Source organism: Mobula hypostoma, chromosome 5 (genome assembly GCF_963921235.1).
Source record: "Mobula hypostoma chromosome 5, sMobHyp1.1, whole genome shotgun sequence".
Taxonomy (NCBI): Eukaryota; Metazoa; Chordata; class Chondrichthyes; order Myliobatiformes; family Myliobatidae; genus Mobula; species Mobula hypostoma.
This window is the reverse complement of record NC_086101.1, coordinates 88,505,589-88,530,423: the sequence shown is the minus strand read 5'-3', so window position 1 is coordinate 88,530,423 and position 24,835 is coordinate 88,505,589. Positions and strand designations below refer to the sequence as shown.

Genomic DNA, 24,835 nt, shown 5'->3' with positions numbered 1-24,835 from the left:
GCCCAAAACATCTCTTTTCCCTGATGCTGCCTGACCTACTGAGTTCCTCTAGCATTTTGTCTGTGTGTTGCATTGAATACAATGGATCATATCACTGGTTGAGATAAATCATCTCCAACTAAGGTCCAGATCTAAAAATCACAGGATACTTCCTCTCAATCCACTTTAACTTGAACTTCAACAAACACTATCACAAAGTGCTACAAAGGCATTGAGATATTGAAGTAAAGAGAATATTTTCATTCACCTTAATTCCAGCAAAGAATGGTTCACTACTCTTGGATGAGCTGTGTATATCTGGAAAGTCCCGCAAGAAAATTGATACACTGCAGTATACCTGTGAATCAGAATGCAATTAATAGAAATCACCGATTTCCTGTAAACATTTTAAAGTGATACTATTTTAGATGCTATCACAAGGCACATTTCCCATTCTGCAGAGAAGAAGTCAGCCTGTATCTTATTGCATTGTAGCATAGGGGAGGCACAGCAGCATAGTGGTTAGCATAGCCCAGGTTCAATTCCACCACTGTCAGTAAGGAGTTTAACTCCAGCCCGGCTGTGGAAGGAGGAAAGTTGGGCATGCGTCTAGCAATCCCATCTCATAAAAACCCAGTGCTAAAGGAACAGCAACAGACACTCCAAAGATTGCGTCCCGGGATTGGAAAAAAAGATCTGCTTCACCTGGGGACAACTTGAAAGACTGGCCCAGGACTGTGTACTCTGTAGGCAGCCTCTGCCTCATTCGGGGTGATTGACTTAAGAAAGTAATTAAGTAAGAAGTTTGTACATTCTCCCCATGACCCTGCTTCCCCCGGTGCCCAGGTTTCCTCCCACATTCTAAAGACTTATGGGTTCGTAGGTCAACGGGTCATATGGATGCAATCTGGCAGCACGGGGCTCATTGGGCCAGAAGGGCCTGTTAAGGCCGCTGTATCTCTAAATAAAATAATCTGCAACCATTTGGCATCCGCTGGGACTCCCAGATGGCGCAGCCATGCTCAAACTGGGCTATTATCCAAAGATATTTATTCACATTCTGTATGAAACATAGCTGCTATTGCCAAGCTTAGACACCCTGAGGACCGAAAAACCCTGTATGCAAAACATCTGGTACAGCCGATATTTCAATAAAACAACAACCTCATTATCGTATACTGGAGAGAGCATAGTATATCGATGTTAATGCTTTGATCATGAAGCACAGGGAAACTATTCAATAGGTTTGACAGATTGTAGTGAAAATCAATCAGTCATAGTCCCGCAGCACTGATTCTCTAAGCCACACATCATTTACATGTGACTATCTAATTTCCGCATTATAGTTTGGTTGAAGGACATCCTCCAATCTATGTGATTCAGCTTTCCAGCTTGATGAGAGAAAATGATAAATTAAACAAATTATGGTAGAGATATTTCATGAAAGGAAACCTTCTGCCATAAACTGCCACACAGAATATAGAACAGTAAAGCATATGAACAAGTCCATCATCCCATGATGTCTGTGATATCAATCCAAACTAACCCCACCTTGTATGACCAAGCCAATTTTCAATCCAGTCAAGTCTCCACTGTGCCTTAATCTAATGTAGATTTCTGAGCAGATGTAAAATCCGCAATTGAAATAAACTGAAAATCAGCCAAAAATATAACTCAAGCCACTTCCTACAAAAATATGTTAAGTATGACAGTAGCAAGTTATCCTATTCTTTAAATCAGAAGCGTATTGGATATGAATGCACACTACAAAGTGATCTCCTCTGTGCGGGGTAAACCACATGCAGGTTTGTTGGACACTGCAAAACATTTCATTCACTCCTACATGAGATCTCAAGCTTCCTGTATTTGTCACTTTAATTTTTCAACCTATAACCTGTCTGTCTTTGACAACCTACATGGTTCCAATGAAACCCAAGGCACATTTGAGAAAAAACACTTCATGTGATCTAACTGGCTTCTGTGAATGAAAACTAACAAAATAAAAACGACAGATGTTGAAAATCCCAGTCAAAACAAATGTCTTGTTCTTCAGGCTTACACTGACCTTTACTGAAACAGTACTGGAGCTACTAACAAGCAAGGACAGAACAGGATAACCTTACTGTTGATATCTGATCCCAAAGTCTTTCAAAGATACCAGAACAAGATTCAAGAATGACTAACACTGAAAAGGCTAGGGATACTCCGTGAAGAAGGAAACATAAATTGATAACCCTTTGGAAGAAATGTTTACAGTTTCCTTCTCTACAGATGTGTTTGCAACAACTTCTATCTTTATTTCAAATTTCTAATATCTGCAGTTTTCAGCCTTTTGATTAAAAATGAGCTTGAACACAAATGAATTCTAGACATAGTTGATATAGAAATCATTACCGTGTCCCCCAGTCTTAAAGAAGTACCATCCATCTCCACAAATGAGAACATCTGTCGGGTCGTGTCTCTCTTTAGCTCTTCCTTCATGTGAAGTGAGGAAATCCGGGACCATACCACCACATATCCCACACTGCCATTTATCGCTGGGCTAACATAAGCGCACTTCAGATGGATACTGGTGCCTACTAACTCAGGTGTAATCAGTGGCTTAGTAGGCAAATTAGGAAGCCTGGCTGAAAAAAAGACATAAGCATTCTTATTTCTGATGTGGTCACAAATTCCACAATTTATACATACTTGCTCAGTTGCGTATTTAATATTTCAATAATATTTGAGTATTTTTGTATATATATTGATTCATTAAGCATTCCTGTTCATTTAAATAATTAATTGTGAGCTACATGTATAAATACTTCAATTGCAAACATCATCACACAACCATGAGATACACTTGCGCCTCACTAAAAGTTAAGAGAAAGTTACACTTGCATTCTTGGACTCCATGTCTTCCTTTGAATTAAGTTAATGTTTTGAAGTTACAGAACATAGCATTTGCAGTGAGGTATTTTTAAAACAAACCCGAGATGACTACCAAACTTTTGAAGCAAAGCAAAACATTTGAACTAAAAAAAACACAGCAAGAAGAACGGCAAGTTAAAAAAAACAGCCGAACACATGCAGAGACAGTCTTCGGAAGGGAAGACACAATCGAGCTTTTTTTAAAGGAAGTCCAAAATTGGAAGAAGTCACAGGTTCATAAAGAGAGTGCTGGATGATAATAATCATTAAAAAAAACAGAGATGGCTGTCTACGTCAGAAAGATTAATAATTACAGATCAATTACAGTAAGTATATATAATGTATATTGAATAGGTTAAAATAATGCAAAAACAAATATATATTACAAAAAAGTGAGTTAGTGCGCTTGGGTTCAATGTCCATTTAGGGATTGTATGGCAGAGGGGAAGAAGCTGTTCCTGAATCACTGAAAGTGATGACTTTTGTACCTACTTCCTGACAGTAACAAAGAGAAGAGGGCATGCCCTGGGTGATGGGGGTCATCACTGTATCATTGAATTGCAGGCAGGAATGAAAGCAAGCATGAACAAAATTTTGTCGTATAAACAGAAACCGTTCTAGCCAAACAAATTGTGTTACATTTGTGGCTCACATACAGCAAGTAAATGCAGGTTTAAAGGTGCAACTTGCAGAAAATGCAACAAAGTCAGACACACACAAAGAGCATGTTGGGCAGACAAAAATAAATGGGCTACAGACAGAAGAGAAAAAGATAAAAAGTCAAGTTGCAGTTTCAAAAAGAGCATGTTGCTGTTGAAAAATCTGATAATGATGAGAGTGACAAAGGATTGTGTAGCCTTGAGATGTAATATGTGAAAATTAACAACAGACAAGCAATGTGGCTTACACCAGAAGTGAATGGCAAATTAATTAAACTGGAATTAGACACTGGTTTCTGTGTTTCCTGCTCCCTGGATTACAAATATTAAATACTAAAAATAGTAAAAAAAAATAGTAAATATTAAAAATTTAAATTATAAATCATAAATAGAAAATAGAAAAAATGGAATGTAAGATAGCGCAAAAAAAAAACGAGAAGCAGGTCCAGATATTTGGAGGGTACGGCCTAGATCCGGGTCAGGATCCGTTCAGCAGTCTTATCACAATTGGAAAGAAGCTGTTCCCAAATCTGACTGTACAAGTCTTCAAGCTCCAGAGCCTTTCCCGGAGGGAAGAGGGACAAAAAGTGTGTTGGCTGGGTGGGTCGTGTCCTTGATTATCCTGGCAGCACTGCTCCAACAGCGTGCGGAGCAAAGTGAGTCCAAGGACGGAAGATTGATTTGTGTGATGTGTTGCGCCATGTTCACGATCTTCTGCAGCTTCTTTCAGTCTTGGACAGGACAACTTACATACCAGGTTGTGATGCACCCTAGAAGAATGCTTTCTACGGTGCATCTATAAAAATTAGTGAGGGTTTTAGGGGACAGGCCAAATTTCTTTAGTTTTCTCAGGAAGTAAAGGCGCTGGTGGGCCTTCTTGGCATTGAACTCTGCTTGGTTGGACCAAGTCAGGTCATTTGTGATATTGACCCCAAGGAACTTAGAGCTTTTGACCTGTTCCACTTGCGCACCACTGATGTAAATTGGGTCGGTCCGCTACTCTTTCTGAAGTCAACAACCAATTCCTTTGTTTTGCTGACGTTGAGGGATAGGTTATTGTCTTCGCACCATGCCACCAGGTTCTTAATTTCCTCTCTGTATTCAAACTCATCATCACCCACGATACGGCCTACAATTGTTGTGTCATCAGCAAACTTATATATTGAGTTTGATGGTAACTTGGCTACACAATCATGGGTGTACAGTGAGTACAGCAGGGGGCTGAGACACGGCCTTGTGGGGCACCGGTGCTCTTGAGTCCTGTCTGTGAGGAAGTTGAAGATCCAGCTGCAGATCTGAGTGCTAAGGCCCAGGTTCCGGAGCTTAGGAATCAGTTTATTTGGAATGATGGTATTAAAGGCAGAGCTGTTGTCAATGTAAAGGAGCCTTACGTATGTGTCTTTATTCGCCAGGTGTTTTAAGGAGGAATGTAGGGCATTAAGATCATTGCATGAACTTCAAGTGCGAGACAAAAAGCTGCTTGTAAAAGTAGATGCAAAGACCAAAGCCCAGCTACATGATTGGAAGGCCAAAGAGAAAGGAGGCAATGGAGACATGAAAACAGATGATTCGTCAGATGATGTTGTTGATGAGGAAACCAAGAAGACAGATCAGATTGTAAAGATCGCAATAGAAGGATTAATGCAATATCCCAAGATCAAGATGCACAAACTAGAACAAAAAGGAGGGAAGAGATGGAGAGAAAGGATGTGAATGGTGTGAAAGAGAAGGAATGTGAGAAAGAGGAAGAACAGGATTAAAGTAGAACAAACTTAAATGGGTCAAGGACAATGGAAGTAGACAAACCAAATGCCTTTGTTCTTGCCATGTGCTTGAAGGGATGGAGGTTGCCATTTTGTGAAGCTGCTCTTTAATCTCCATTTTGTGAACTGATGAACTGATTTTTGCTCTGAGATAACTTAATCAGAGCAATTGAACATGGACACAAGGAGTTTTCTGCTATTGATTTGCTAAATCTGAGATCATGCTCAGATAAGCTGTTTATTGTGTACAACAGCAGGTTTGCAGAAATAATTTTGTCATCTCAGCCCAGTGTTTGGGTGATGCAGTTTGACTGGTTTGAGCCAAGGTCTAGTAGACCAAAAGAAGTCACCCTAGGCACCAAGTTGTGTAGCCCTTGGCTACATCCAATGGGAATCTGACAGAGTTCAGTCGGATTACCTTGAGCTAACAAGATTGAAGCACAACTTTTGAACCAATAAGAAGTGTTTAAAAGTAGGGAACAAAGGGAAAGGAGCGAGGACTCCTAAGACTAGCTATCGCAAAGAAGATTCCCCCATGCCAGAGGCTGGGAGGAGGAGGATCATTTGCCCATATAGGAGATCCTCTATGTCAGTGTTATAAACTATAGAGGTGCTCTGAGTGAATATTGGTGCAGAGAGAACAGTAGAAATCATGTTTTAAGCTGTTGGCCTGGGGTCAACATACTTACATTGATGTTTATACAGAGGCAATAAAAAGTGAGCTTTGATTAATTAAGTGAACATAGAACATAGACATCTACAGCACATTACAGGCCCTTCAGCCCATAATGTTATGCCGACCATGAAGCTACTCTAGAAACTGCCTAGAGTTACCCTACCGCACAGCCCTCTATTTTTTAAAGCCCCATGTACAGCAAGAGTCTCTTGCTCTGTGTTGCATAGTGAATAGACTAACCTAGATCTATTGATGAATAGTTAACAATCTGGAACAGCTTTTGCTAATATATAAGCCAAAACTGCTGTAAAAATATGACTGTTCTATCCTTTCCTCTTAAGACTGGATCTTTTTAAATAAAGAAATCACTGATAATGGGCACACCTTTCCCACAAATTCACAAGCACCATGTCAAGAGTTTATACTACACATATCTTAAAGGATGTGGTAAGACAGGATACGCAGTTAATGAATGAAAGAGCAATAACACACAGCTTCAAAAGCAAAGAGCAAAGCTTGTGTGGCAGAAGGGAAGGTCACACCAACTACGCTTTTGATTAAATGGTTTAAGGAAGAAGACTTACGAATTTGAATATGAATTTGTTTTTATTGTCTAATAACATAGAGGAGTCAAACATCAACTTGGGAAAGACTTTACACAGTGTTAGGAGCAATTTACACGCAACACGGAACAGCGGACAATTCCACATAAGTACGTGTAGATCAACAATGACATTGTCTGGAGGCTGACTGATTGCATTCCAGGAAAGAAGCAAAGTAAATGTAGTGGCACGCATCAGCTTGGATCATTGATTTTGGTTTTTAAAATGTTGCTTACTCTGGAATCTATAAATACTATTTTTTTATATTAAAGCCTTCCTTACATCTTTTATTGATGATCTGGTCATAGCGGAGATATACTTCTGGTGCAAGATATTCCAAGAAAAATATGCCAGGCATCACCAAAATGCCCTAATCGTGATCACCACCAAGAGAGGAGATTACAATATACGCTGCCATTTGGATGAAGGACTAAGTGTACTACAACCAAATTGATGACACAAAGAGGGGCAGATTAATAAAGTGCAAGGCAACAAAGAGCCTGCAAAGGGATACTGATAGCCTAAGGAGTATACTGAGGAGAAAATATCAGGTTATCCATTTTGAAAAAAATAACTTAAAAAAAGGAATAATTATTGAAATAAACCGAGTTTACTCAAACTACTGTGAAACAAGGAATCTGGGAATCCTGCTGATGAAAATGAGGGTTGGAATGCTTGTACCACAAGTAATTAGAAAGGCTAATGGAATGCTGGCCTTTACTGCTAGGGTTATGATGCATAAAAGAAGGGAAGATTTGCAGTGACTTTACTGTCCACATATGCAGAACACTCTCATGCTGCACCATCATTGTGCATCAATTAATTCAGTTGCAGTGATTAAAAAAATATTGCTTGTCATGCTGGAGATCCCTTTTAGAGCTGCCTGGTGAGTTCACATATGCTGTGTTTCATCATAACCACAATGAGAACTCATACACATCCACAGAGAACATCTGGTGACCGACTATGTCAGTATCAGCATAGAGTTTCACAGGGCGCCCAACAGCTGGCAACTGAACTCATTGGCAATTTATGATATTTTTATAAACAACAATGGGGTAACCCATAAAATTGCTTTAATGTCCCAGAAACAGTGTAAAGCAAGTTCCTTCACAGTCACTGGGTTAAAATCCTGACTCTCCTTCTGGAACAGCATTGTGAGTGTACCCTCATCTCAGAGACAAGGGATCGCCACCATCTTCTAAAGGTCAAATAGGGATGGGTAATTAAATGGTGGCTCAGCCTGTTAAGACCATATCCCTTGAATGAATTAAATAAAAATACTACCTGTAGCCTATCTGTTCTTAATCATCTTGCAGATAAAAAATACTGCTTCCAGTTCTACGCAAGAACATTATATCCAGCCTTTTGTGTGTTCCATATGCAGCACTTTGCCATATTTATTGCTCATACCTCAAAGGCAAATAGCGTGTCTTATTTTGACATGTTTATAATAGCCGACAATAAATACCAAGGTAGCTTTTAATTTTATTAGTAGCACAAAGAAGGTATAAAATTATTGGACTGAGACTGTTTTCTCTACAGCATGTATCATAGTCATCCTTGCTGCCTGATGCTGATGAGAATTGTGCAATTACCATATCAAAGACTCTGGACTGCCCAAGAAGAAATGAGAAGGGATCAATTTATTAAGGATCACCTGGGATATTACTCATGAATGTTGTCAAGTCTTTTTTTTGGCTGTGTGGCAGAAGCCTGATTGAAAGGATTTCAACAAAAACATTCAAGAAAGACAGGCATGAATTTGAGAGCAGCAGCATGTTCCAGAACTTAGCCTTTGACTATTTATCAGACCTTCTGGGTGAACATTTGGCCAGTTTCTCTCACGTTATCATGTGTGAACCAGACACTCTTCAAAGCAGCAGCCAGTTCCTAATTCGTTTCATGTCCTGTTGCTTTGTGTTTGTTGCTGATTAAGCAATCCATTGATTCAAAGATTTGGGCCCTTGTTTTCGATTCTTTTCCTGGCCTTGTCACTCCTCCAACCCTACAACTTCATGACGTTGTTGGCTATGGCAGATTGGAAATATGGAAGAAAATGCTGAAGTCAAAAAGGTTAAAGATAGTGGAAACAGGCAGATCTATTGTCTTTGTTCTTGCCATGCGCTTGAAGATGGAGGTTGCCATTTTGTGAAACGTGTTTAAGTTCTCCATTCTGTAAGCTGAAGTTGCTTGGCATCACCAGTGCCAGCCTATCCACCATCAAGGACATATGTACAGAAAAGGGGCCAGAAAAAGGCCAGCAACATCATGAAAGATCCCATTCATCCTGCTCATGGACTGTTTGACCCACTTGCATCAGGAAGGAAACTACATAGCATCCATGCTGGAACCACCAGAAACAATTACTCTCCCCAAGCAGAAAGGCTGAGCAACACCGCCACCCTACCACTGCTACTTTATCATCTCCGGTCAGAGTCACCTTATGTACATACATTCCTGTGCCGAGCATTGCCTTACGGACATATAATCAATCTAATTTTAGTATATCTTAAGTATTTATATTTATATATTATGATGTTTTTTTCGTACTACAGAGTATCAATTATTTTGTACTCCTTTATATTTGTGCAATTGAAATGACATTAAACAATTTTGAATCCTGAAGTTTTACTGTTTTCAGATTTGATCAACAAGTGAAACTGGCATTAACGTGACCTCTAATGAGAACAATAGCTTGTGTTAGCAGGGTATAAGTTCACCTACAGTAAATACTGCAAACTCTAAACAGGCCCGGCAGCATCTGTAGAGCAAGAAATGGACTGGTGAGTCAAATCGATGAACTTTCATCAGAATAAAGCAAAGATAGAAATTAAGTTGCAGAGGAGGGACGGGTTTGTAGGGTGAAGGGAACAAGGGGGATATTTGTGATGATCTGGGGCTGAAGAGAGACAAAAAAAAAGACAAAAGTAGTGGTAGAGCCAGTGAGGGAGGTTTGTGAAGGTTCATTGAAGACAGTCTTCCATCTTCTAAATTCTCAATCCTCAATCTGGCCCCTTGCTTCACCAGCATTATTCATTGTCAACTGCTGATGTAAAATGGACTTTCTCAATTTTTCCACTCCACTTACTTATTCCAAACATTTCCTGTCTGAACATGCTAAACTCTCAAATCAGTCCCAACATTGTCAACATCCCTGTAGGTAAATGTGGTGTTTTTACTATTTAGCAAACTGATATCGGCCTTACAAAGGCTGATTATGATCTCTCTGACACCATCTCATACTTCCATCTAGACCATGATACCGCCAATGTCAGACTGTCATCAATTTTCTGGAAATCTTCCCTGCACAGGCCCCAGCTGTGCACTCCCCAAATCTACACTGCCTATTTCTATCAACTCCTTAAATAATACAAGCAAACTGTCCTGAAAAATTCAAGGCAAATTACCTGTTCAGAGTTGACACCCTTTAATTTTAGAACAAGTGTAAGGTTTTAAGCACAAGGAATAGAACGAATATGTACATAAAAGCTCTGAAATGTCTGTAACCATCCAATTGTGACCCAACCTTATGCTTAAAGAGGCAAAACAACAGTGATCAGTGTCTACTACATGTATATTCACTACTAGTAGTGATGTAAGGTTCGCAAGAGAATGAGTATGAGGACAAATCTTACAAGTGACCATACCTCCTTAAAAGGTAAATGAGCCTAATTTATGCTGAATTTAAAGAGTGTTAAAAATCTCACTCTTGAGAAAGTTGGCAGAGTATTTATTTAACTCAGAAACAAATTCAACTATTTTTTCAGTTTAATTTTGATTCCCCTTGCAATGAGATGATTCACTTAATGATAATATTGGTTGACATGGACCTTTTTTTAAAAAAAACAAAAAAATTGATTCCACAAGTTGCAAGCATAAGGTCTGAACTTTAAAGAAACCGTGAAAAATTTGAGATTCATGATTGTTTAATGTCATTTCCTGTACACATGACATGGACAATGAAATATTTGTTTTCCAGTTCCTATGCATCACCACAAGATAAAGAACACAATAATAAAAAGACACGATAAATATAATGAATCATCTTCTCAGGCTTCCAGCCGGGTACAGGTATCAATTTTAACTGACATTTCGATGACAAATTCTACCATCTTCATTAGGAATGATGCACAGTGATCCTGGCATGGATGCTACGTAGCCTCCACCTTGAGGGGAATGGGACAAACAGTCCACAAGTAAGGTAACTTCTCATCTGTTTTTCCAGTGCTGATGAAGGACATCGGCCCGAAATGTCAACTGTTTACTCTTTTTCATAGGTGCTGCCTGGCCTGCTGAGTTCCTCCAGCATTTTGGGTGTGTTGCATGAGTCGTATTCTTCATGATGCTACTGGATCTTTTCCAGCACCTTTCTGTGTATATTTCCTTGATGGCTGGTAGGCTGGTGCCAGTGATGTTGGGCAGTTTTGATTACCCATTGTAAAGCCTTTCTGTCTAGGTTAATTAATCAGCTCTTGTAATCCATCTGGGTTACTTAATATTCTGAAGGAGTTGTTAATGAACAACAATTCTAAATGTTTGTCTTAAAATGTTAAAGCTTAATTTTATTTATGACACATAGATGTCACTAACATGGGCAGAACTATTGCTTATTTTAAATTTCCTTGGCTAATATAGCAGTGACACAAATTCCTAAACTTCAACAGTGCAATGTGAAGGTTGCCCCACTGTCCAATTATGAAGGAAGTTCGTCTTTCTGCAACTAATGTAGTAAAAACTGACCATTGCCAAGTCCAAATATAAGTGAAGATAACTTTTAAGAATATGCTGAAATTATGTATTTACTATTTCAGTAATATTTGAGTAATATTCTAAATATATTATTTGATTAAGCATTCTTTGTTGCTTACACAATTCATTATGGGTTATATATAAAACTGCGTGAATAGCATACGTCATCAGGCCACCACATCATATGTGCACATCTCGCTAAAGTAAAAATGAAACTAAGCACAAGCATTCCAGACTTCACGTGTTTTTCTTTCGATTAGTTGTATGTTTTGGAGTTACAAAACATAACATTGATGACAATGAAGTTTTAAACAAACTCAAGAAGACTACATACCTGTTGAAGTGCAAAGAGACATTTGAGTTAAAAAAAAAGGCACAGTGAGAAATCATCGAGTATAAAACAGCGCAGCACGTGCTTCTTCGAGAAGGGACAGATTTGGTCGAGATTTTTAACAAGCAGAAAATGGACAAATTCACGGGTCCATAATCAGTGAGTTAATAATCTTAAATCCTAACAGGGAATAATAATCCTAAATTTAAAAAAAAGCAGAAATGGCTGGCTACATTTGAAAGATAGACGCACTCAATTGCACAAGAGATAACCGGATTTTTTTTTACTGAGCGAATTGAGTAGCATTTTAAAGTAAATCAAATAGCCAATGAAAAGCGAGTGCCAACTTTGCTGAGTGCATTGGTGGAAAGGCATACATTTGGCTTAGAAGTTTAACTGCTTCAACCAATTTCCCCCGGGATTAATAAAGTATGACTATGACCATGACTAAACCAGCTGAAATCAGCTTTGCAGATATCATTAAAGTAATGCAGGAGTATTTAGAACCAATACCATTCTTGATTGCAGTATGCTCTTGATTTCATAAGTGGAATCAAAAGGAATTGGAATCCATTTCAGCATACATGGCTGAATTGAAGAGATTGCCTAAGCTTTGCCAGTTCAGTGATGGCCTTAATGATCCACTAAGAGATTGTTTATTTGTGGAATCTTACAAGAATGCATTCAAAAACAACTCCTAACTGAAGAACATCTCATATTTAAAAGAACAGTGGAAATCGCCATATCACTGGAAACAGCGGCTAGAGATACAAGTGAGCTGCAGTATTATAGCGATTTTTGGGTCCAGCACATTTAGCAGATAACTTCAGCCGTCAGTGTTCAGATCTGAATTGTGGATTTGATTTCAATGCAGCTCTGAACAATAGGTTCACATACCAGACAGACCAGGAAATAGGCACTTCGCTGATGGTCTGCATATGCATGAGTCCAATTAATACTCCATTGCATGGATGCAACAATGATTAACAATTGTTTTGGGTGTGATGGTGGGAGGATGGTAAATATGGATTTGTTCAACGTTCTGAATTTTCTTTGATCTTTAGCATATAAAATATCTCTAGTGCTGAGCATAGGCAGATCTTTCAACCAAAAGCACCTTCATATGATGCCTGCAACACACATAAAAGTTGCTGGTGAATGCAGCAGGCCAGGCAGCATCTCTAGGAAGAGGTGCAGTCGACGTTTCAGGCCGAGACCCTTCGTCAGGATTCATATGATGCCTGACGTATTTTGTTTGTCAAATAAAAAAGTTGCTTCATATCTACCAGTACTTTTCTCCAGTGATTTCATTTATGCAACAAATTAGGCATGAACAAAATTGAGATGTCTGAATGAAACCTGGCCGGGCCTTACTTTGCCTGGGACATGGGCCAATGAAGGTTTGAAGTTGAAACTTGCAGTAAATGCAATGAAAAAGGGCACATACAAAGAGCATGCTGAACCGAAAAAAGTAGACAACACAAGGTAAGAAAATAGATAATAAGGCAAGTTACAGTTTCAAAAAGAGCACTAATCTGCATGATGTTGAAGAAAAATCTGATAGTGATTATAGTGACTCAGATTAGATTGCCTTGAGATTTACCATGTGAAAACTAACAATAGACAAGCAATATGGCTTATACTGGAAGTGAACAGCAAATTAATTCAAATAGAATTAGACACAGACTCATCTGTTTCAGTCATTCCACAAAACATGTTTGAATGGCATTTCAAAGATGCTGAAATGAAGCCTGCAGATATCCAACTAAGAACTTATACTGGAGAAAAGATAACCCCTGTGGGAATGACATTTGTAGTAGTGAAATACAACAACCAACAAGCTACATCAGGCTTTTATGTGATAAAAATAAGAGGGCCAGCATTGTGGGGTTGTGAGTGGCTGAGCAACTACAACTTGATTGGAGATTCATCCACCATTTGCTTGCCACATCCCCTGCAATAGAGTCAAGTGAAAGTGAATTAGGAAAGGTACTGGATGATGTCACGGCAGTGCTCAAGGATGGTATTGGAAAACTCAACCAGCAAGGGTAAAATGAAAATGCCACACCCAAATTTTAGAAAGCCCATCCGTTTCCTTATGCCATCCATGATAGGAGTAGCTGAAGGAATTCTTTCCAAGGTTGAGTGAAGCCCATGGGCAATGGCAGTGGTCCTAGTAGCCAATAAAGATGGGTCTGTCAGGATCTGTGGTGATTTTAAGGTCACCATCACTTATTATTGAAAGTAGATCAGTAACATCTGCCCAGGAAGGAGGATATCTTTGAAAAGCCTTTATGAAGGGAAACAGTTCAACAAGGCAGAATGAGCTGAGGCCTACCTACAGATGGAGATGAAAAAAAGAGACCGAAGTGTTTCTTTTGGGGTAGCACCTGCACATGTACTCTGGCAGAAAGCGATGGACCAGGTGCTTCAAGGTTGCCCAGGCAGAGTGTTAACTAAATAACATCACTGTGAATTCTTTAACCCAAGCATCACTTACTGTTGTCACATTAATGATGCAAAAAGGATTACACAAACGTGCTGAGAAAACTCACGCAGTGGTGAATGCCCGAAGACCAAAGGAGATGTCACATATGTGGTCTTTTTTAGGATTTGTCAATTACTAATGCAGATTTCTGCCAATCCTGGCTACTGCACTTCAACACTTGACCTCATTACCACAGGTCAGGAAGAAATGACAATGAACAGTGTGACGTGGCTTTCAAAAATGTAAAGGAAACGATGACTTTCAGATACTGCAACATCATCATCCAGTGAAGTTTGCCTGTGATGCCTCGCCATATGGTATAGGTGCAGTTATGTCACATGGAATTAGTGCTGGAAGTGAATGCCCCAAATAGCCTTTCCATCACGTTCCCTTACGAACGCAGGGAAAAAACAATACTCACATATTGGCAGAGAGGGCTTGAGTCTGGTTTGGGGTGCAAAATGTTTCTATCAGTACTTGTACGGGAGAGAGTTTACCCTCAGTACTGACCATCAACCAGCGGTGTCCATTTTCAATCCACAGAAGGGTGTTCTTTTGGAGTTACAAAACATAACACCTATAAATCTTCAGGGCCCCACATCTTTCATGCATCATGCATATTAAGGAAATCCACTATTGCAACAGGTGATGGCAATAGGTAACACAAAATGCACTAATATGTTTGTGATCTCCTGATAGGCTGTTTTTTTGTGTGCAAGGTACTGTCAATAGTATAGTTCAAGACAATGCTCCTCAAAATAATTATTCCAAATTTTATTTAAGGTGACAACTCGAAGTAAAAATTCCCAATGACAAAAAAAATTCTGCCATGCCCATCCAAAGCAAAATCGGATCACTCAATTAGTGAAGCAGAAGTTCATGCTAAAACTTGGCTCCGAGTTAAGCACTATTTGTATCATCTCCTTTCTTTTCACGTCTTTCCTACCTTTCTTCTCTTCATCCTACTATTAATTTCTCACTTTCTTTCTCCCTTTTCTTTTTCAACAATTCCCTTCTTTAATTTAGTCACCATTCTGTCCTCTAACGTTGCTTAAACTTGCTCAAAAATAAGATCAGAAAATGCTAGAAATACTTAGCATGTCAATCAGTAGCTGTGCAGAAATGAACTGCGTTAGTAGTTCACTAACTGAATATACATTCCCAACTGCCATGCAGAGATTTGAACCACTGCCTCGGAATCATTGGTGGAGACTCCTGTATTAATAGCCTTGTAATGCAGCTGTTGTACTTCCCTACCTTGTTAATGCTAAATGATAAATTATAATTAAGAAGCTTTCTGTTCTACACAATTAAGTTGTTTACTGAACTCACATTACTGAAATGCCCCTAACTTAACACAAATTGCACTTTGTACCATTATTTACAAATGATTTTCTAATACAAAGAATACAGATATCTTGTACCCTGATCATGGCAGTGTAGACCTAAACTGTAACTGTTACCCTGTGTATGCCTTTAACCTATTGCTATCCAGATCTAAAACATTTCAAATTGCTGGATTTTGTTGAAAATGCATGGTAGCTTTAAAAGAGCAAAAAGAATTTCTGAGCTTTCATCTTTAAAATGAGAACCTGTAATTTACAATTTACAATCAGCAATTTCCCTCAACAACCACTAAAGTATGAATGATCTCATCCTTTGTTTATGAGCAGAAATTAGACTTCCTAGCTTTAAAAGGCCACTTTAGCTTTGAAAGAACAAAATAATGAATGTGAATTACATATTACAACATTCTTTCCCAGCACACTGCAAAACTTATGTTTCAAGAAAATACCTGTGAGAGATCCCAAAACTGAACGAACCTGAAAATTCAGAGTGAACATAAAAGGTTATTGTATGGTCATGAAATTCTGTAAATTTTATAAAAGTTTTCATTACCTCGACAAATCCCATTTATTTCCACTTCTCCAGGAGCACAGGGTGCTGACTTTGTTTCTGCAAAGACTATTTTAAATGGAAAGAAAAGTGAACTAATTAGGATGAATAACTGTCAAGGAGACAAATTGCATCCAGAAACATTTAATTTTCAAAGCAGTAGAACTTGTTTGAAGAACAAGGGTACAATTTTTTGTTAGCAATTTATGTTCTTCATGGTCATGTACAATTAATCCAAAGGTTACTCAGATCATTTATTATAGCAGAATAACAAGAGTTCAGCCTAAGACACGTGCAATTAAATTTTGAGTTTTTTTTCCCAAAGATTTCTCCAGTCCTTTGTATTTTCTTTTCTACAAATGGAAGTCATTTGCAGGTACAATATACAGCAGAAAGATAATATTTTTATGTAGCATTTTACCAAATAATTAGAACATTTTAATTAAATTCAATACATTGTTCTTTACAAATGAAGGTTGTTACCCTTTTACTTCCTACATGTTGGATCAAACATTATTCATCATATTGTCTGATCGCTCTCCTTGGACTAGTGTATGCTCCAGCTTTACTTATGCCCCTTCAGCCTGAACTTTAATAACTATGAATAACCCTACTGATGGTAGCAATTATTAGTCAGTGAATATTTCTCAAACTATAGAATTGTACAGCACAAAAGTGGCCAAGTAACCCAATGGCTTTCTTCAGAACCTTTTCTAGGATGTACAGAGTCATGAAAAATTATTCAGCCCCCATCTCTCTGTTCACATAAATGATTATTACAACCATGGATTTTAATTAATTTCACTGAGAGTTTTTATTTGTCAATCACATGCTGCCTTTTACCACAGTAGAGCCCAAAAAAGGGAAAATTGTAAAGCAATGAAAAAAATTCAAAAACTGGAATATCAGCAGTTCCAAAGTATTTATCCCCTTTGCTCAGTACTTAGTGGGACCACCTCTTGAAGCTATTACAGCCAGCAGTCTTTTTGGATAAGTCTCTATTAGCTTTGTACAATGTGATGGAGCAAGATTTGCCCGTTTCTCTTTATAAAATTGCTCAAAATGTGCCAGGTTAGTTGGGGAGCGACAGTGGACAGTAAGCTTGAGATCTTGTCGGAGATGTTCAATCGGGTTAAGGTCAGGACTCTGACTGGGCCACTCAAGGACATCGATTTTCTTCAACTGAAACCACTCCATGGTTGCTCTGGCAGTGTGCTTTGGATCATTGTCCTGCTGAAGGATGAACTTCCTCCCTAGTTTAAGCTTTCTGGCAGAGGCTGGCAGGTTTTTAATGCCACATCCCTCTCTATTTAACAGCACTCATCTTCCCATCAATCCTGACCAGATTTCTGGACTCTGCTGCTGAGAAGCATCTCCATAGCATGATGCTACCTCCACCATACTTTACAGTAGGGATGGTGTTACCTGGCTGATGCTCAGTATTAGATTTACGCCACACATACCTCAAAAATTGCATATCCTTGCCTGTAAGATCTTTACAAAGCATCACTAAGAAGATACTGCAAAGATGAGGAATAAAGTCTTGTGGTCAGATAAAGTGGAAATTTTTGGCTACAACACTAAGCGGTACATGTGGCAAACATGCAGACTCCAGAAAAGCAGCACCTGAGGTCACTGGAACTGTGCAATAGCAGCACTAACTACCAAATCATTATGTTAGTACCATGCAATATTTTCACAAGATCAGAAATATTGACTCAACATCAAGTAAACCTTCTAATTTTACAACTGAAACTTGCCAACTCCAAGCTCAACAAAAAGATACACCACCAGATACGTTTGCACTACTTGGATATCAACTATTTCTTGCATTGGCAGGGGTGAGTTTAACCAGTGAGAGAAGTACCGGCAAAGAAAGGCTGGATACTTTGCATTCAGAAAGATGGAAAACTCATCTGCTGAGAGCTTTTAAGCGCACACTGAGACTTAAATTAGATTCTTTGTGTAGTCATGCCTTCTGCTGGGTATTTGTGTAAGGCCCTTATTACCACTGACTCCACCAGCACCCTCATTCTTGGGAACACATCCCAACTACGAAATAAGGTGTCAGTCTGTTCCCGCAGCACTACTTACTCCAAATGCTTCAACTTTAATCAGTTCAACAGATTGGTTACCTCCAGAGTTTAAATCTAAATTAATCTCCCCAACTTATATCAGCCTCAGGCACCAATTTCAACTATACATTACTAATTAGCTTAACACTAATGCTGAATTACTGTGATATAACTTAACTGCCTTTGTAACATTTGTTGCTTATTAATTCACTCAATTAATTGCCTTCATCCAACAGGGCTGTGGATATTTTACATTCACCAAGACAGAAGATCATTCATTCAGTACTTTGTGCACCTCAGAGTAAATAGTTCAGTTTATATTGGTATACTGCTGAACAGATAACATGAGATAGCTTTGATATGCCAAAATGAAACTTGGATAATTTGTTGCTATAAAGTGACTGTCTTGTCTCCCTTTCCCTTCACCATTTACACCTCAGGCTTGAACTACTGCACAGAGTCTTGTCATCTTCAGAAGTTTTCGGATGACTCTGCCATAGTTGGATGCATCAGCAAGGGAGATGAGGTTGAGTACAGGGCTACGGTAGGAAACTTTGTCACATGGTGTGAGCAGAATTATCTGCAGCTTAATATGAAAAAGACTAAGGAGCTGGTGGTAGACCTGAGGAGAGCTAAGGTACCGGTGACCCCTGTTTCCATCCAGGGGGTCAGTGTGGACATGGTGGAGGATTACAAATACCTGAGTATACAAATTGACAGTAAACTGGACTTGTTAAAGAACATTGAAGCTGCCTACAAGAAGGGTCAGAGCCGTCTCTATTTCCTGAGGAGACTGAGGTCCTTTAACATCTGCCCGAAAATGCTGAGGATGTTCTACGAGTCTGTGGTGGCCAGTGCTATCATGTTTGCTGTTGTGTGCTGAGGCAGCAGGCTGAGGGTATCAGACACCAACAGAATCAACAAACTCATTCCTAAGGCCAGTGATGTTGTGGGGATGGAACTAGACTCTCTGATGGTGGTGTCTGAAGAGGATGCTGTCTAAGTTGCATGCCATCTTGGTCAATGTCTCCCATCCACTACATAATGTACTGGGTGGGCACAGGAGTACATTCAGCCAGAGACTCATTCCACCGAGATGCAGCACAGAGCGTCATAGGAAGTTATTCCTGCCTGTGGCCATCAAACTTTACAACCCTTCCCTTGGAGGGTCAGACACCCTGAGCCAATAGGCTGGTCCTGGACTTATTTCATAATTTACTGGCATAATTTACATATTACTATTTAACTATTTATGGTTCTATTACTATTTATTATTTATGGTGCAACTGTAACAAAAACCAATTTCCCCCGGGATCAATAAAGTATGACTATGACTATGACTACGACTATGACTATGACTATGACTATGACTATGACTATGAGTGGTATGCCCTTGATTTGATGTTAAATTAAAGAAGACAAAGTTTGAGCCAGCAGCTTAAGTTAATACCATCTAGTGCAAGTTCCCAGCCTATGGACTCCTACCATTAAGCAAGGGGCCTGTAGACCCCAAGTTTTGAATCCCTGATCTAGTGGATGCAGTTTGTCTTGATGAATTTACTTAACTAAATACCGAACATAATATTCTTACACACTTTCAACAAAAGTATGCTTTGTGAAACAAATCTTTGGTTTACTTACAGAACATTGCTTTATAAGTTAGTTAGCTGTTCATTGAATGGTATCCCTTTAACAACATTGGCATTCTAATAAGTGAAGTCCTCAAACATGGAATTTTCCATTCTAATATGATATTTATCTGATCTTTATTTCGGTAATTTATCTGCTAACCTTCAGTTGCACAGTAACCCATGCATCCCTGAGTAGGTTGAAGGTAATAGATAAAGAAGGCTCCACAGTTCCTTAGAGAGACAGGGATCCGAAATAAGCAACAGTCTTGGGTGCTGCCTGAGAACTGCCATGTAGCGCAGGCCGTTAATTTCTTTATCTCACCACGGCGAGGCAACGAGTTGGAACCGTCAAGGGAAAGCCAAACAGGAGCTTGTGTGCCACACTTATTCATCTGAGAAGAAACATCATTAGAAAGGTCATATGAATGAATAGTCCATAAAATCCTTTATAAATAGTTCTGTTTCATTTAAAGTCACAGCATATTAACAGGCTGTTCAGGTCCAGCGAGCCCACACTGCCCAGTTATACCCATGTGACGATTAACCCACCAATCCGTACGTGTTCGGAAACCGAAGCACCTGGAGGAAACCCACGTGGTCATGGGAAAAATGTACAAACAGTGGTGGGCAGTGGTGAGAATCGAACCCCAGTTGCTGGGGTTCATGCTGACAGCTACACTACTGTGCCATCCCTTATAAATTCTGTTAATTTACATGTTTAGAGTTTAACTGACTCAAAGAGACTAGATTGCTCATAGCTCTGGCACTCAGTTCGTTTCATTAAGTTGAGTTACATTTAAAACATACGAATGTTGCATATATTACTAACTTCTATACAGTTTGTTGGAATTTCTGCTGGCTTGTCTCGAATCATGAAGCGATACCATCCTGGTGTCAGTGAATGATCACATATGAGGTCTTGGATTGCAAACTGCTGGAGCTGAATAGAATCGAAGTGAATGCTTCGGGAAGGGTTCCGGAGAACTTGATGTCCTCCCGGGTAGCATTCTGGGGCTACAGGAAACAAAAGTTACAATTAATTAAGAGGACGACTGATTCTCAACCGTACCTTTAGTTTGCAAAACCTTGTTACTATGTTTAAAAGCTCAAGTGAAATTAGTAATTACTGATTTAATTCAATAAGAATACAAGATAGTGCAACATAAGAAGTATACTCAATAGACATTCCATTAGTAACGAATGTTGAAGATTTCAGCTAATATTTTCAGTTAAAGCCCTCCCCACCATTGAGCACATCTACACAGAGCGCTGTCGCAAAAAAACAAAATCCATCATCAATGACCCCCACCACCCGAGACACGCACTCTCCTCGTTTCTGACATCAGGATGAAGGTACAGGAGTATCAGGACTCACACCATCAGGTTCAGGAACAGCTATTACACCTCAACCATCAGGCTCTTGAACCAGAGAGGATAACTTTACTCAACTTCATTGCCCCATCACTGAACAGTTCCTATAACCACTTTCAAGGGACTCTTCATCTCATGTTCTCAATATTTATTGCTGATCTATTCATTATTTTTTTTTCCTTTTGTAGTTGCACATTCTGTTGTCTTTTAAACATTGGCTGTTTGTCCATCTTGTTGGCTGCAGTTTTCAATTGATTCTATTGTGTTTCTTGGACTTACTGTATATACCCACAAGAAAATGAATCTCAGGGTTGTATACGATGTCATATATCAGGGGTTCCCAACCTTCTTTGCAGCGCGGACCGGTTTCATATTGACAATATTCTTGCGGACCGGCCGACCGGGGGGGGGATGGTTGCCAACGGACAAGAGTACAGTAGCAGTCAAATACGTTGTGTTTGCCACGAAAAGACTACAATGACCATGAAGCCTTGCGCGGGCACCAGTGCGCATGCGTGACTTGCATATGCGTGCATGTGCCGTTTTTTGCTACAAATCGTTTTTGGCGATTCTGTTCGGGAGGGGGGCGCTGTTAATCACAACTGGAATATCGGTGATAAGTGGCTAATACACTCAATTTCGTTTCTAAAAGGGTTTATCTAACGTATTTAATATCTAACACACAGCGCATATTTTCCTCGCATGAATATAGTGATAAGTCAATTATCAGGGGAGGACAGGGGGGCTTGAAATACGTGTTGAACGAACTTCCAGTAGAAGTGGTGGAAGCAGGTTCGATATTATCATTTAAAGTTAAATTGGATAGGAATATAGACAGGAAAGGAGTGGAGTGTTATGGGCTGAGTGCAGGTCAGTGGGACTTGGTAAGAGTAGCGTTCAGCATGGACTAGAAGGGCAGAGATGGCCTGTTTCCTTGCTGTAATTGTTATATGGTTATGTAAGTAAGTCAATAGCATCATAACATTTTAAGTAACGTTTGGATATTAAACACACAGCGCATATTTTCCCCGTATGAACATATAAAATCATTGCAACACACCAATATCGCTGAATCAGTGGGAGCCCTGGGCTTGTTTTCCTGCAACAAGGCTGCCCCATCGAGGGGTGATGGGAGACAGCGATACTCGAATGGGTTCCTTATGTCCAGTCTATTCCACAATTTAGTTTTTGTTACATTCATCGCAGAGATAAGTTGGAAATGGAAGCAACGTTTTCAGTGCTTTCGTGGCTATCTCAGGATATTCGCCCTTCACTTTGATCCAGAATGCCGGCAGAGATGTTATGGCAAACATAGTTTTCAGCCCGCCGTCATTTGCAAACTTGAGGAGTTGATCTCCTTCTCACGCTGACATGGACGACGCACGGGTAATGACCTCACGTGCGTTCAAGCTCAACAGTGCGCGTGACAGGGAATGAGGAAAGGTGCAGCTGACTCATATCACCAAATCATATCATTTCCTCGCGGCCCGGTAGCGCTTGCCTTGCGGCCTGGTACCGGTCCGCGGCCCGGTGGTTGGGGACCGCTGTCGTATATGAACTTTGGTAATAAACTTACTTTGAACTTAAAAGTGATATATAACAGCTCTATGGTATTTTGAATTTTCCTCCTGAAAATCCTCCTTGGATATTACCCCATGACCACGGATATAATGATGCAAATCTGAAAATGCCACTCAAAAGCTGCATGAGAATTTGTTTCCTGTGGTTAGTTGATTGGTAACCATTGAATCTTCAAACATAGCTCATCTTGCACTACAAACATAGGCTTACACTGACATTAACTTTCCCTCTTCTGATCAGTCACCACCTACACACTCACTTAGCTAGACAGGGTCCAGAGAAGGTTCACAAGAATGATCTCAGGAATAAAAAGGTTAACATATGAGGAATTCTGCAGATGCTGGAAATTCAAGCAACACACATAGAAGTTGCTGGTGAACGGAGCAGGCCAGGCAGCATCTGTAGGAAGAGGTGCAGTCGACGTTTCAGGCCGAGACCTTTCGTCAGGACTAACTGAAGGAAGAGTGAGTAAGGGATTTTTATAAATGAGAAGCATTTGATGACTCTGGGACTGTACTCACTGGAGTTTAGAAGAATGAGGGGGGATCTCATTGAAACCTATTGAATATTGAAAGGCCTAAACAGAAAGAATGTGGAGAGGATGTTTCCAGTAGTGGTGATGTCTTCAGAATTGAAGGATATTCCTTTCGAACAGAGATGAGGTAACATTTCTTTAGCCAGAGGGTGGTGAATCTGTAGAATTCACTGCAACAGGTTGCTGTGGAGGCCAAGTTTTTCAGTATATTTAAAACAGAGATTGAAAGGTTCTTGATTGGTAAGGGTATGAAAGGTTAAGGGGAGAAAGCAGAGGAATGGGGTTGAGAGGGATAATAAATCAACCATGATTAAATTGTGGAGCCGATTTGATGAGCTGAATGGTCTAATTCTGCTCCCATGCCCTGTGGTCTTACATTGAGGGCATGCACCAGATTTTAGCTCGAACCATCAAACAGCAATATTGAATCATATAAGAGATTCAGTACTTTGAAGTGATAGACAGAACACACCAAAGGGATTCCAGCAGGCTCTGGTTAGTTTTTAGATGAGCCTTGGTTTTATGGTGCACAACTAGCATTGCATCATGCGAGAGAATTTCTAAACAGTTGCAAGTTGGACTGTAATATGGAGCCCACACATTGAATGCTTCAACATGTGCATTGAAAACACAGCAGTGAGGTGGAGGGGTGGGGAGTAAGAGAAGGGAAAGTTGTAGTAATTAACGAGGGTTCACGGGAAGGTGGATGCTGACAGTAATACAGCTTTAAGATCTTAAATAGAAAAGTGATCTGAGTTGTCATGAGCCATATTACTACACTGGGTCACCACCCAAAAATTTAGCAAACTTGCTATTAGGACAATTCAACAAAATTCACCTTGGTAATGACCCCTAGATTAATCTTTAAGGGGCAAAGGGTTTGACAATTTGGCATTACTTTTACAACATAACTGAGTTGCCAAAAAGAGGATAATTTCAGGCAGAACATCAAAGTAAATTTAAACTACATGAAAAGCATTCCTTATTTTGATATTATCCTTCAGTGACACATATCCAGACCTTCAATTTCACAAGCTAAGCAGCTAGAGCCTATAACCATAACTACAGCAAAATTGAAGCACTTGAAGAAAATTTGCTTAACTGGACTTCCCAAAAGCAAATCAACAAGACATCCTCTTATATATTTATTAGGGAAAGCATTTTGAAACAAAGGAGCTAAATAGTTGTTAATTTGAATATATGCTTCTATTAAATACACCATTAACCAAAACTAATTTAACAGTTTGACACGTGAACAATTGGACTCTTCTAAATTAGAGGCTGTTCTCTGTGTAAATCCTGCTCAGCTGTTGGATGTCATTAGGACGCCAGTGTCAGAGTGGAGATGGAGAATTGCCATCAAGTAGTTGTTAGCAAGTTCAGATTGCCAGCACATACATGAGTGAAAGTCCTCAAATGCCAGCAATGACCACACAAATCAGCAGCAGTTAGTGTTGCTGTTACACTGTTCCAGTAACTGGGCTACAACCCTGACCTTGGTGCTGTCTGTATTTTTCCTCTGTGATTGCAGGGATTTCCCAGGGGTGTTCTAGTTCTGTCCCACATCCCAAGAACATGCTGAT

General features: G+C 39.6%; 1 protein-coding gene across 1 annotated transcript in view; it reads right to left on the bottom strand.

Moving 5' to 3' along the window:
- si:ch211-246m6.5 (von Willebrand factor D and EGF domain-containing protein) overlaps positions 1–24,835 on the bottom strand; it is a 327,759-nt gene that overhangs the window by 250,782 nt on the left and 52,142 nt on the right. Inside the window, exons 2-6 of the mRNA XM_063049712.1 lie at positions 20,595–20,779; positions 19,926–20,157; positions 16,063–16,128; positions 2,374–2,606; positions 248–337 (exon numbers count right to left, since the gene is read on the bottom strand). Of these exons, the coding sequence (XP_062905782.1) occupies positions 248–337; positions 2,374–2,606; positions 16,063–16,128; positions 19,926–20,157; positions 20,595–20,779 (806 nt within the window). The remainder of the gene's footprint in view (positions 1–247; positions 338–2,373; positions 2,607–16,062; positions 16,129–19,925; positions 20,158–20,594; positions 20,780–24,835) is intronic.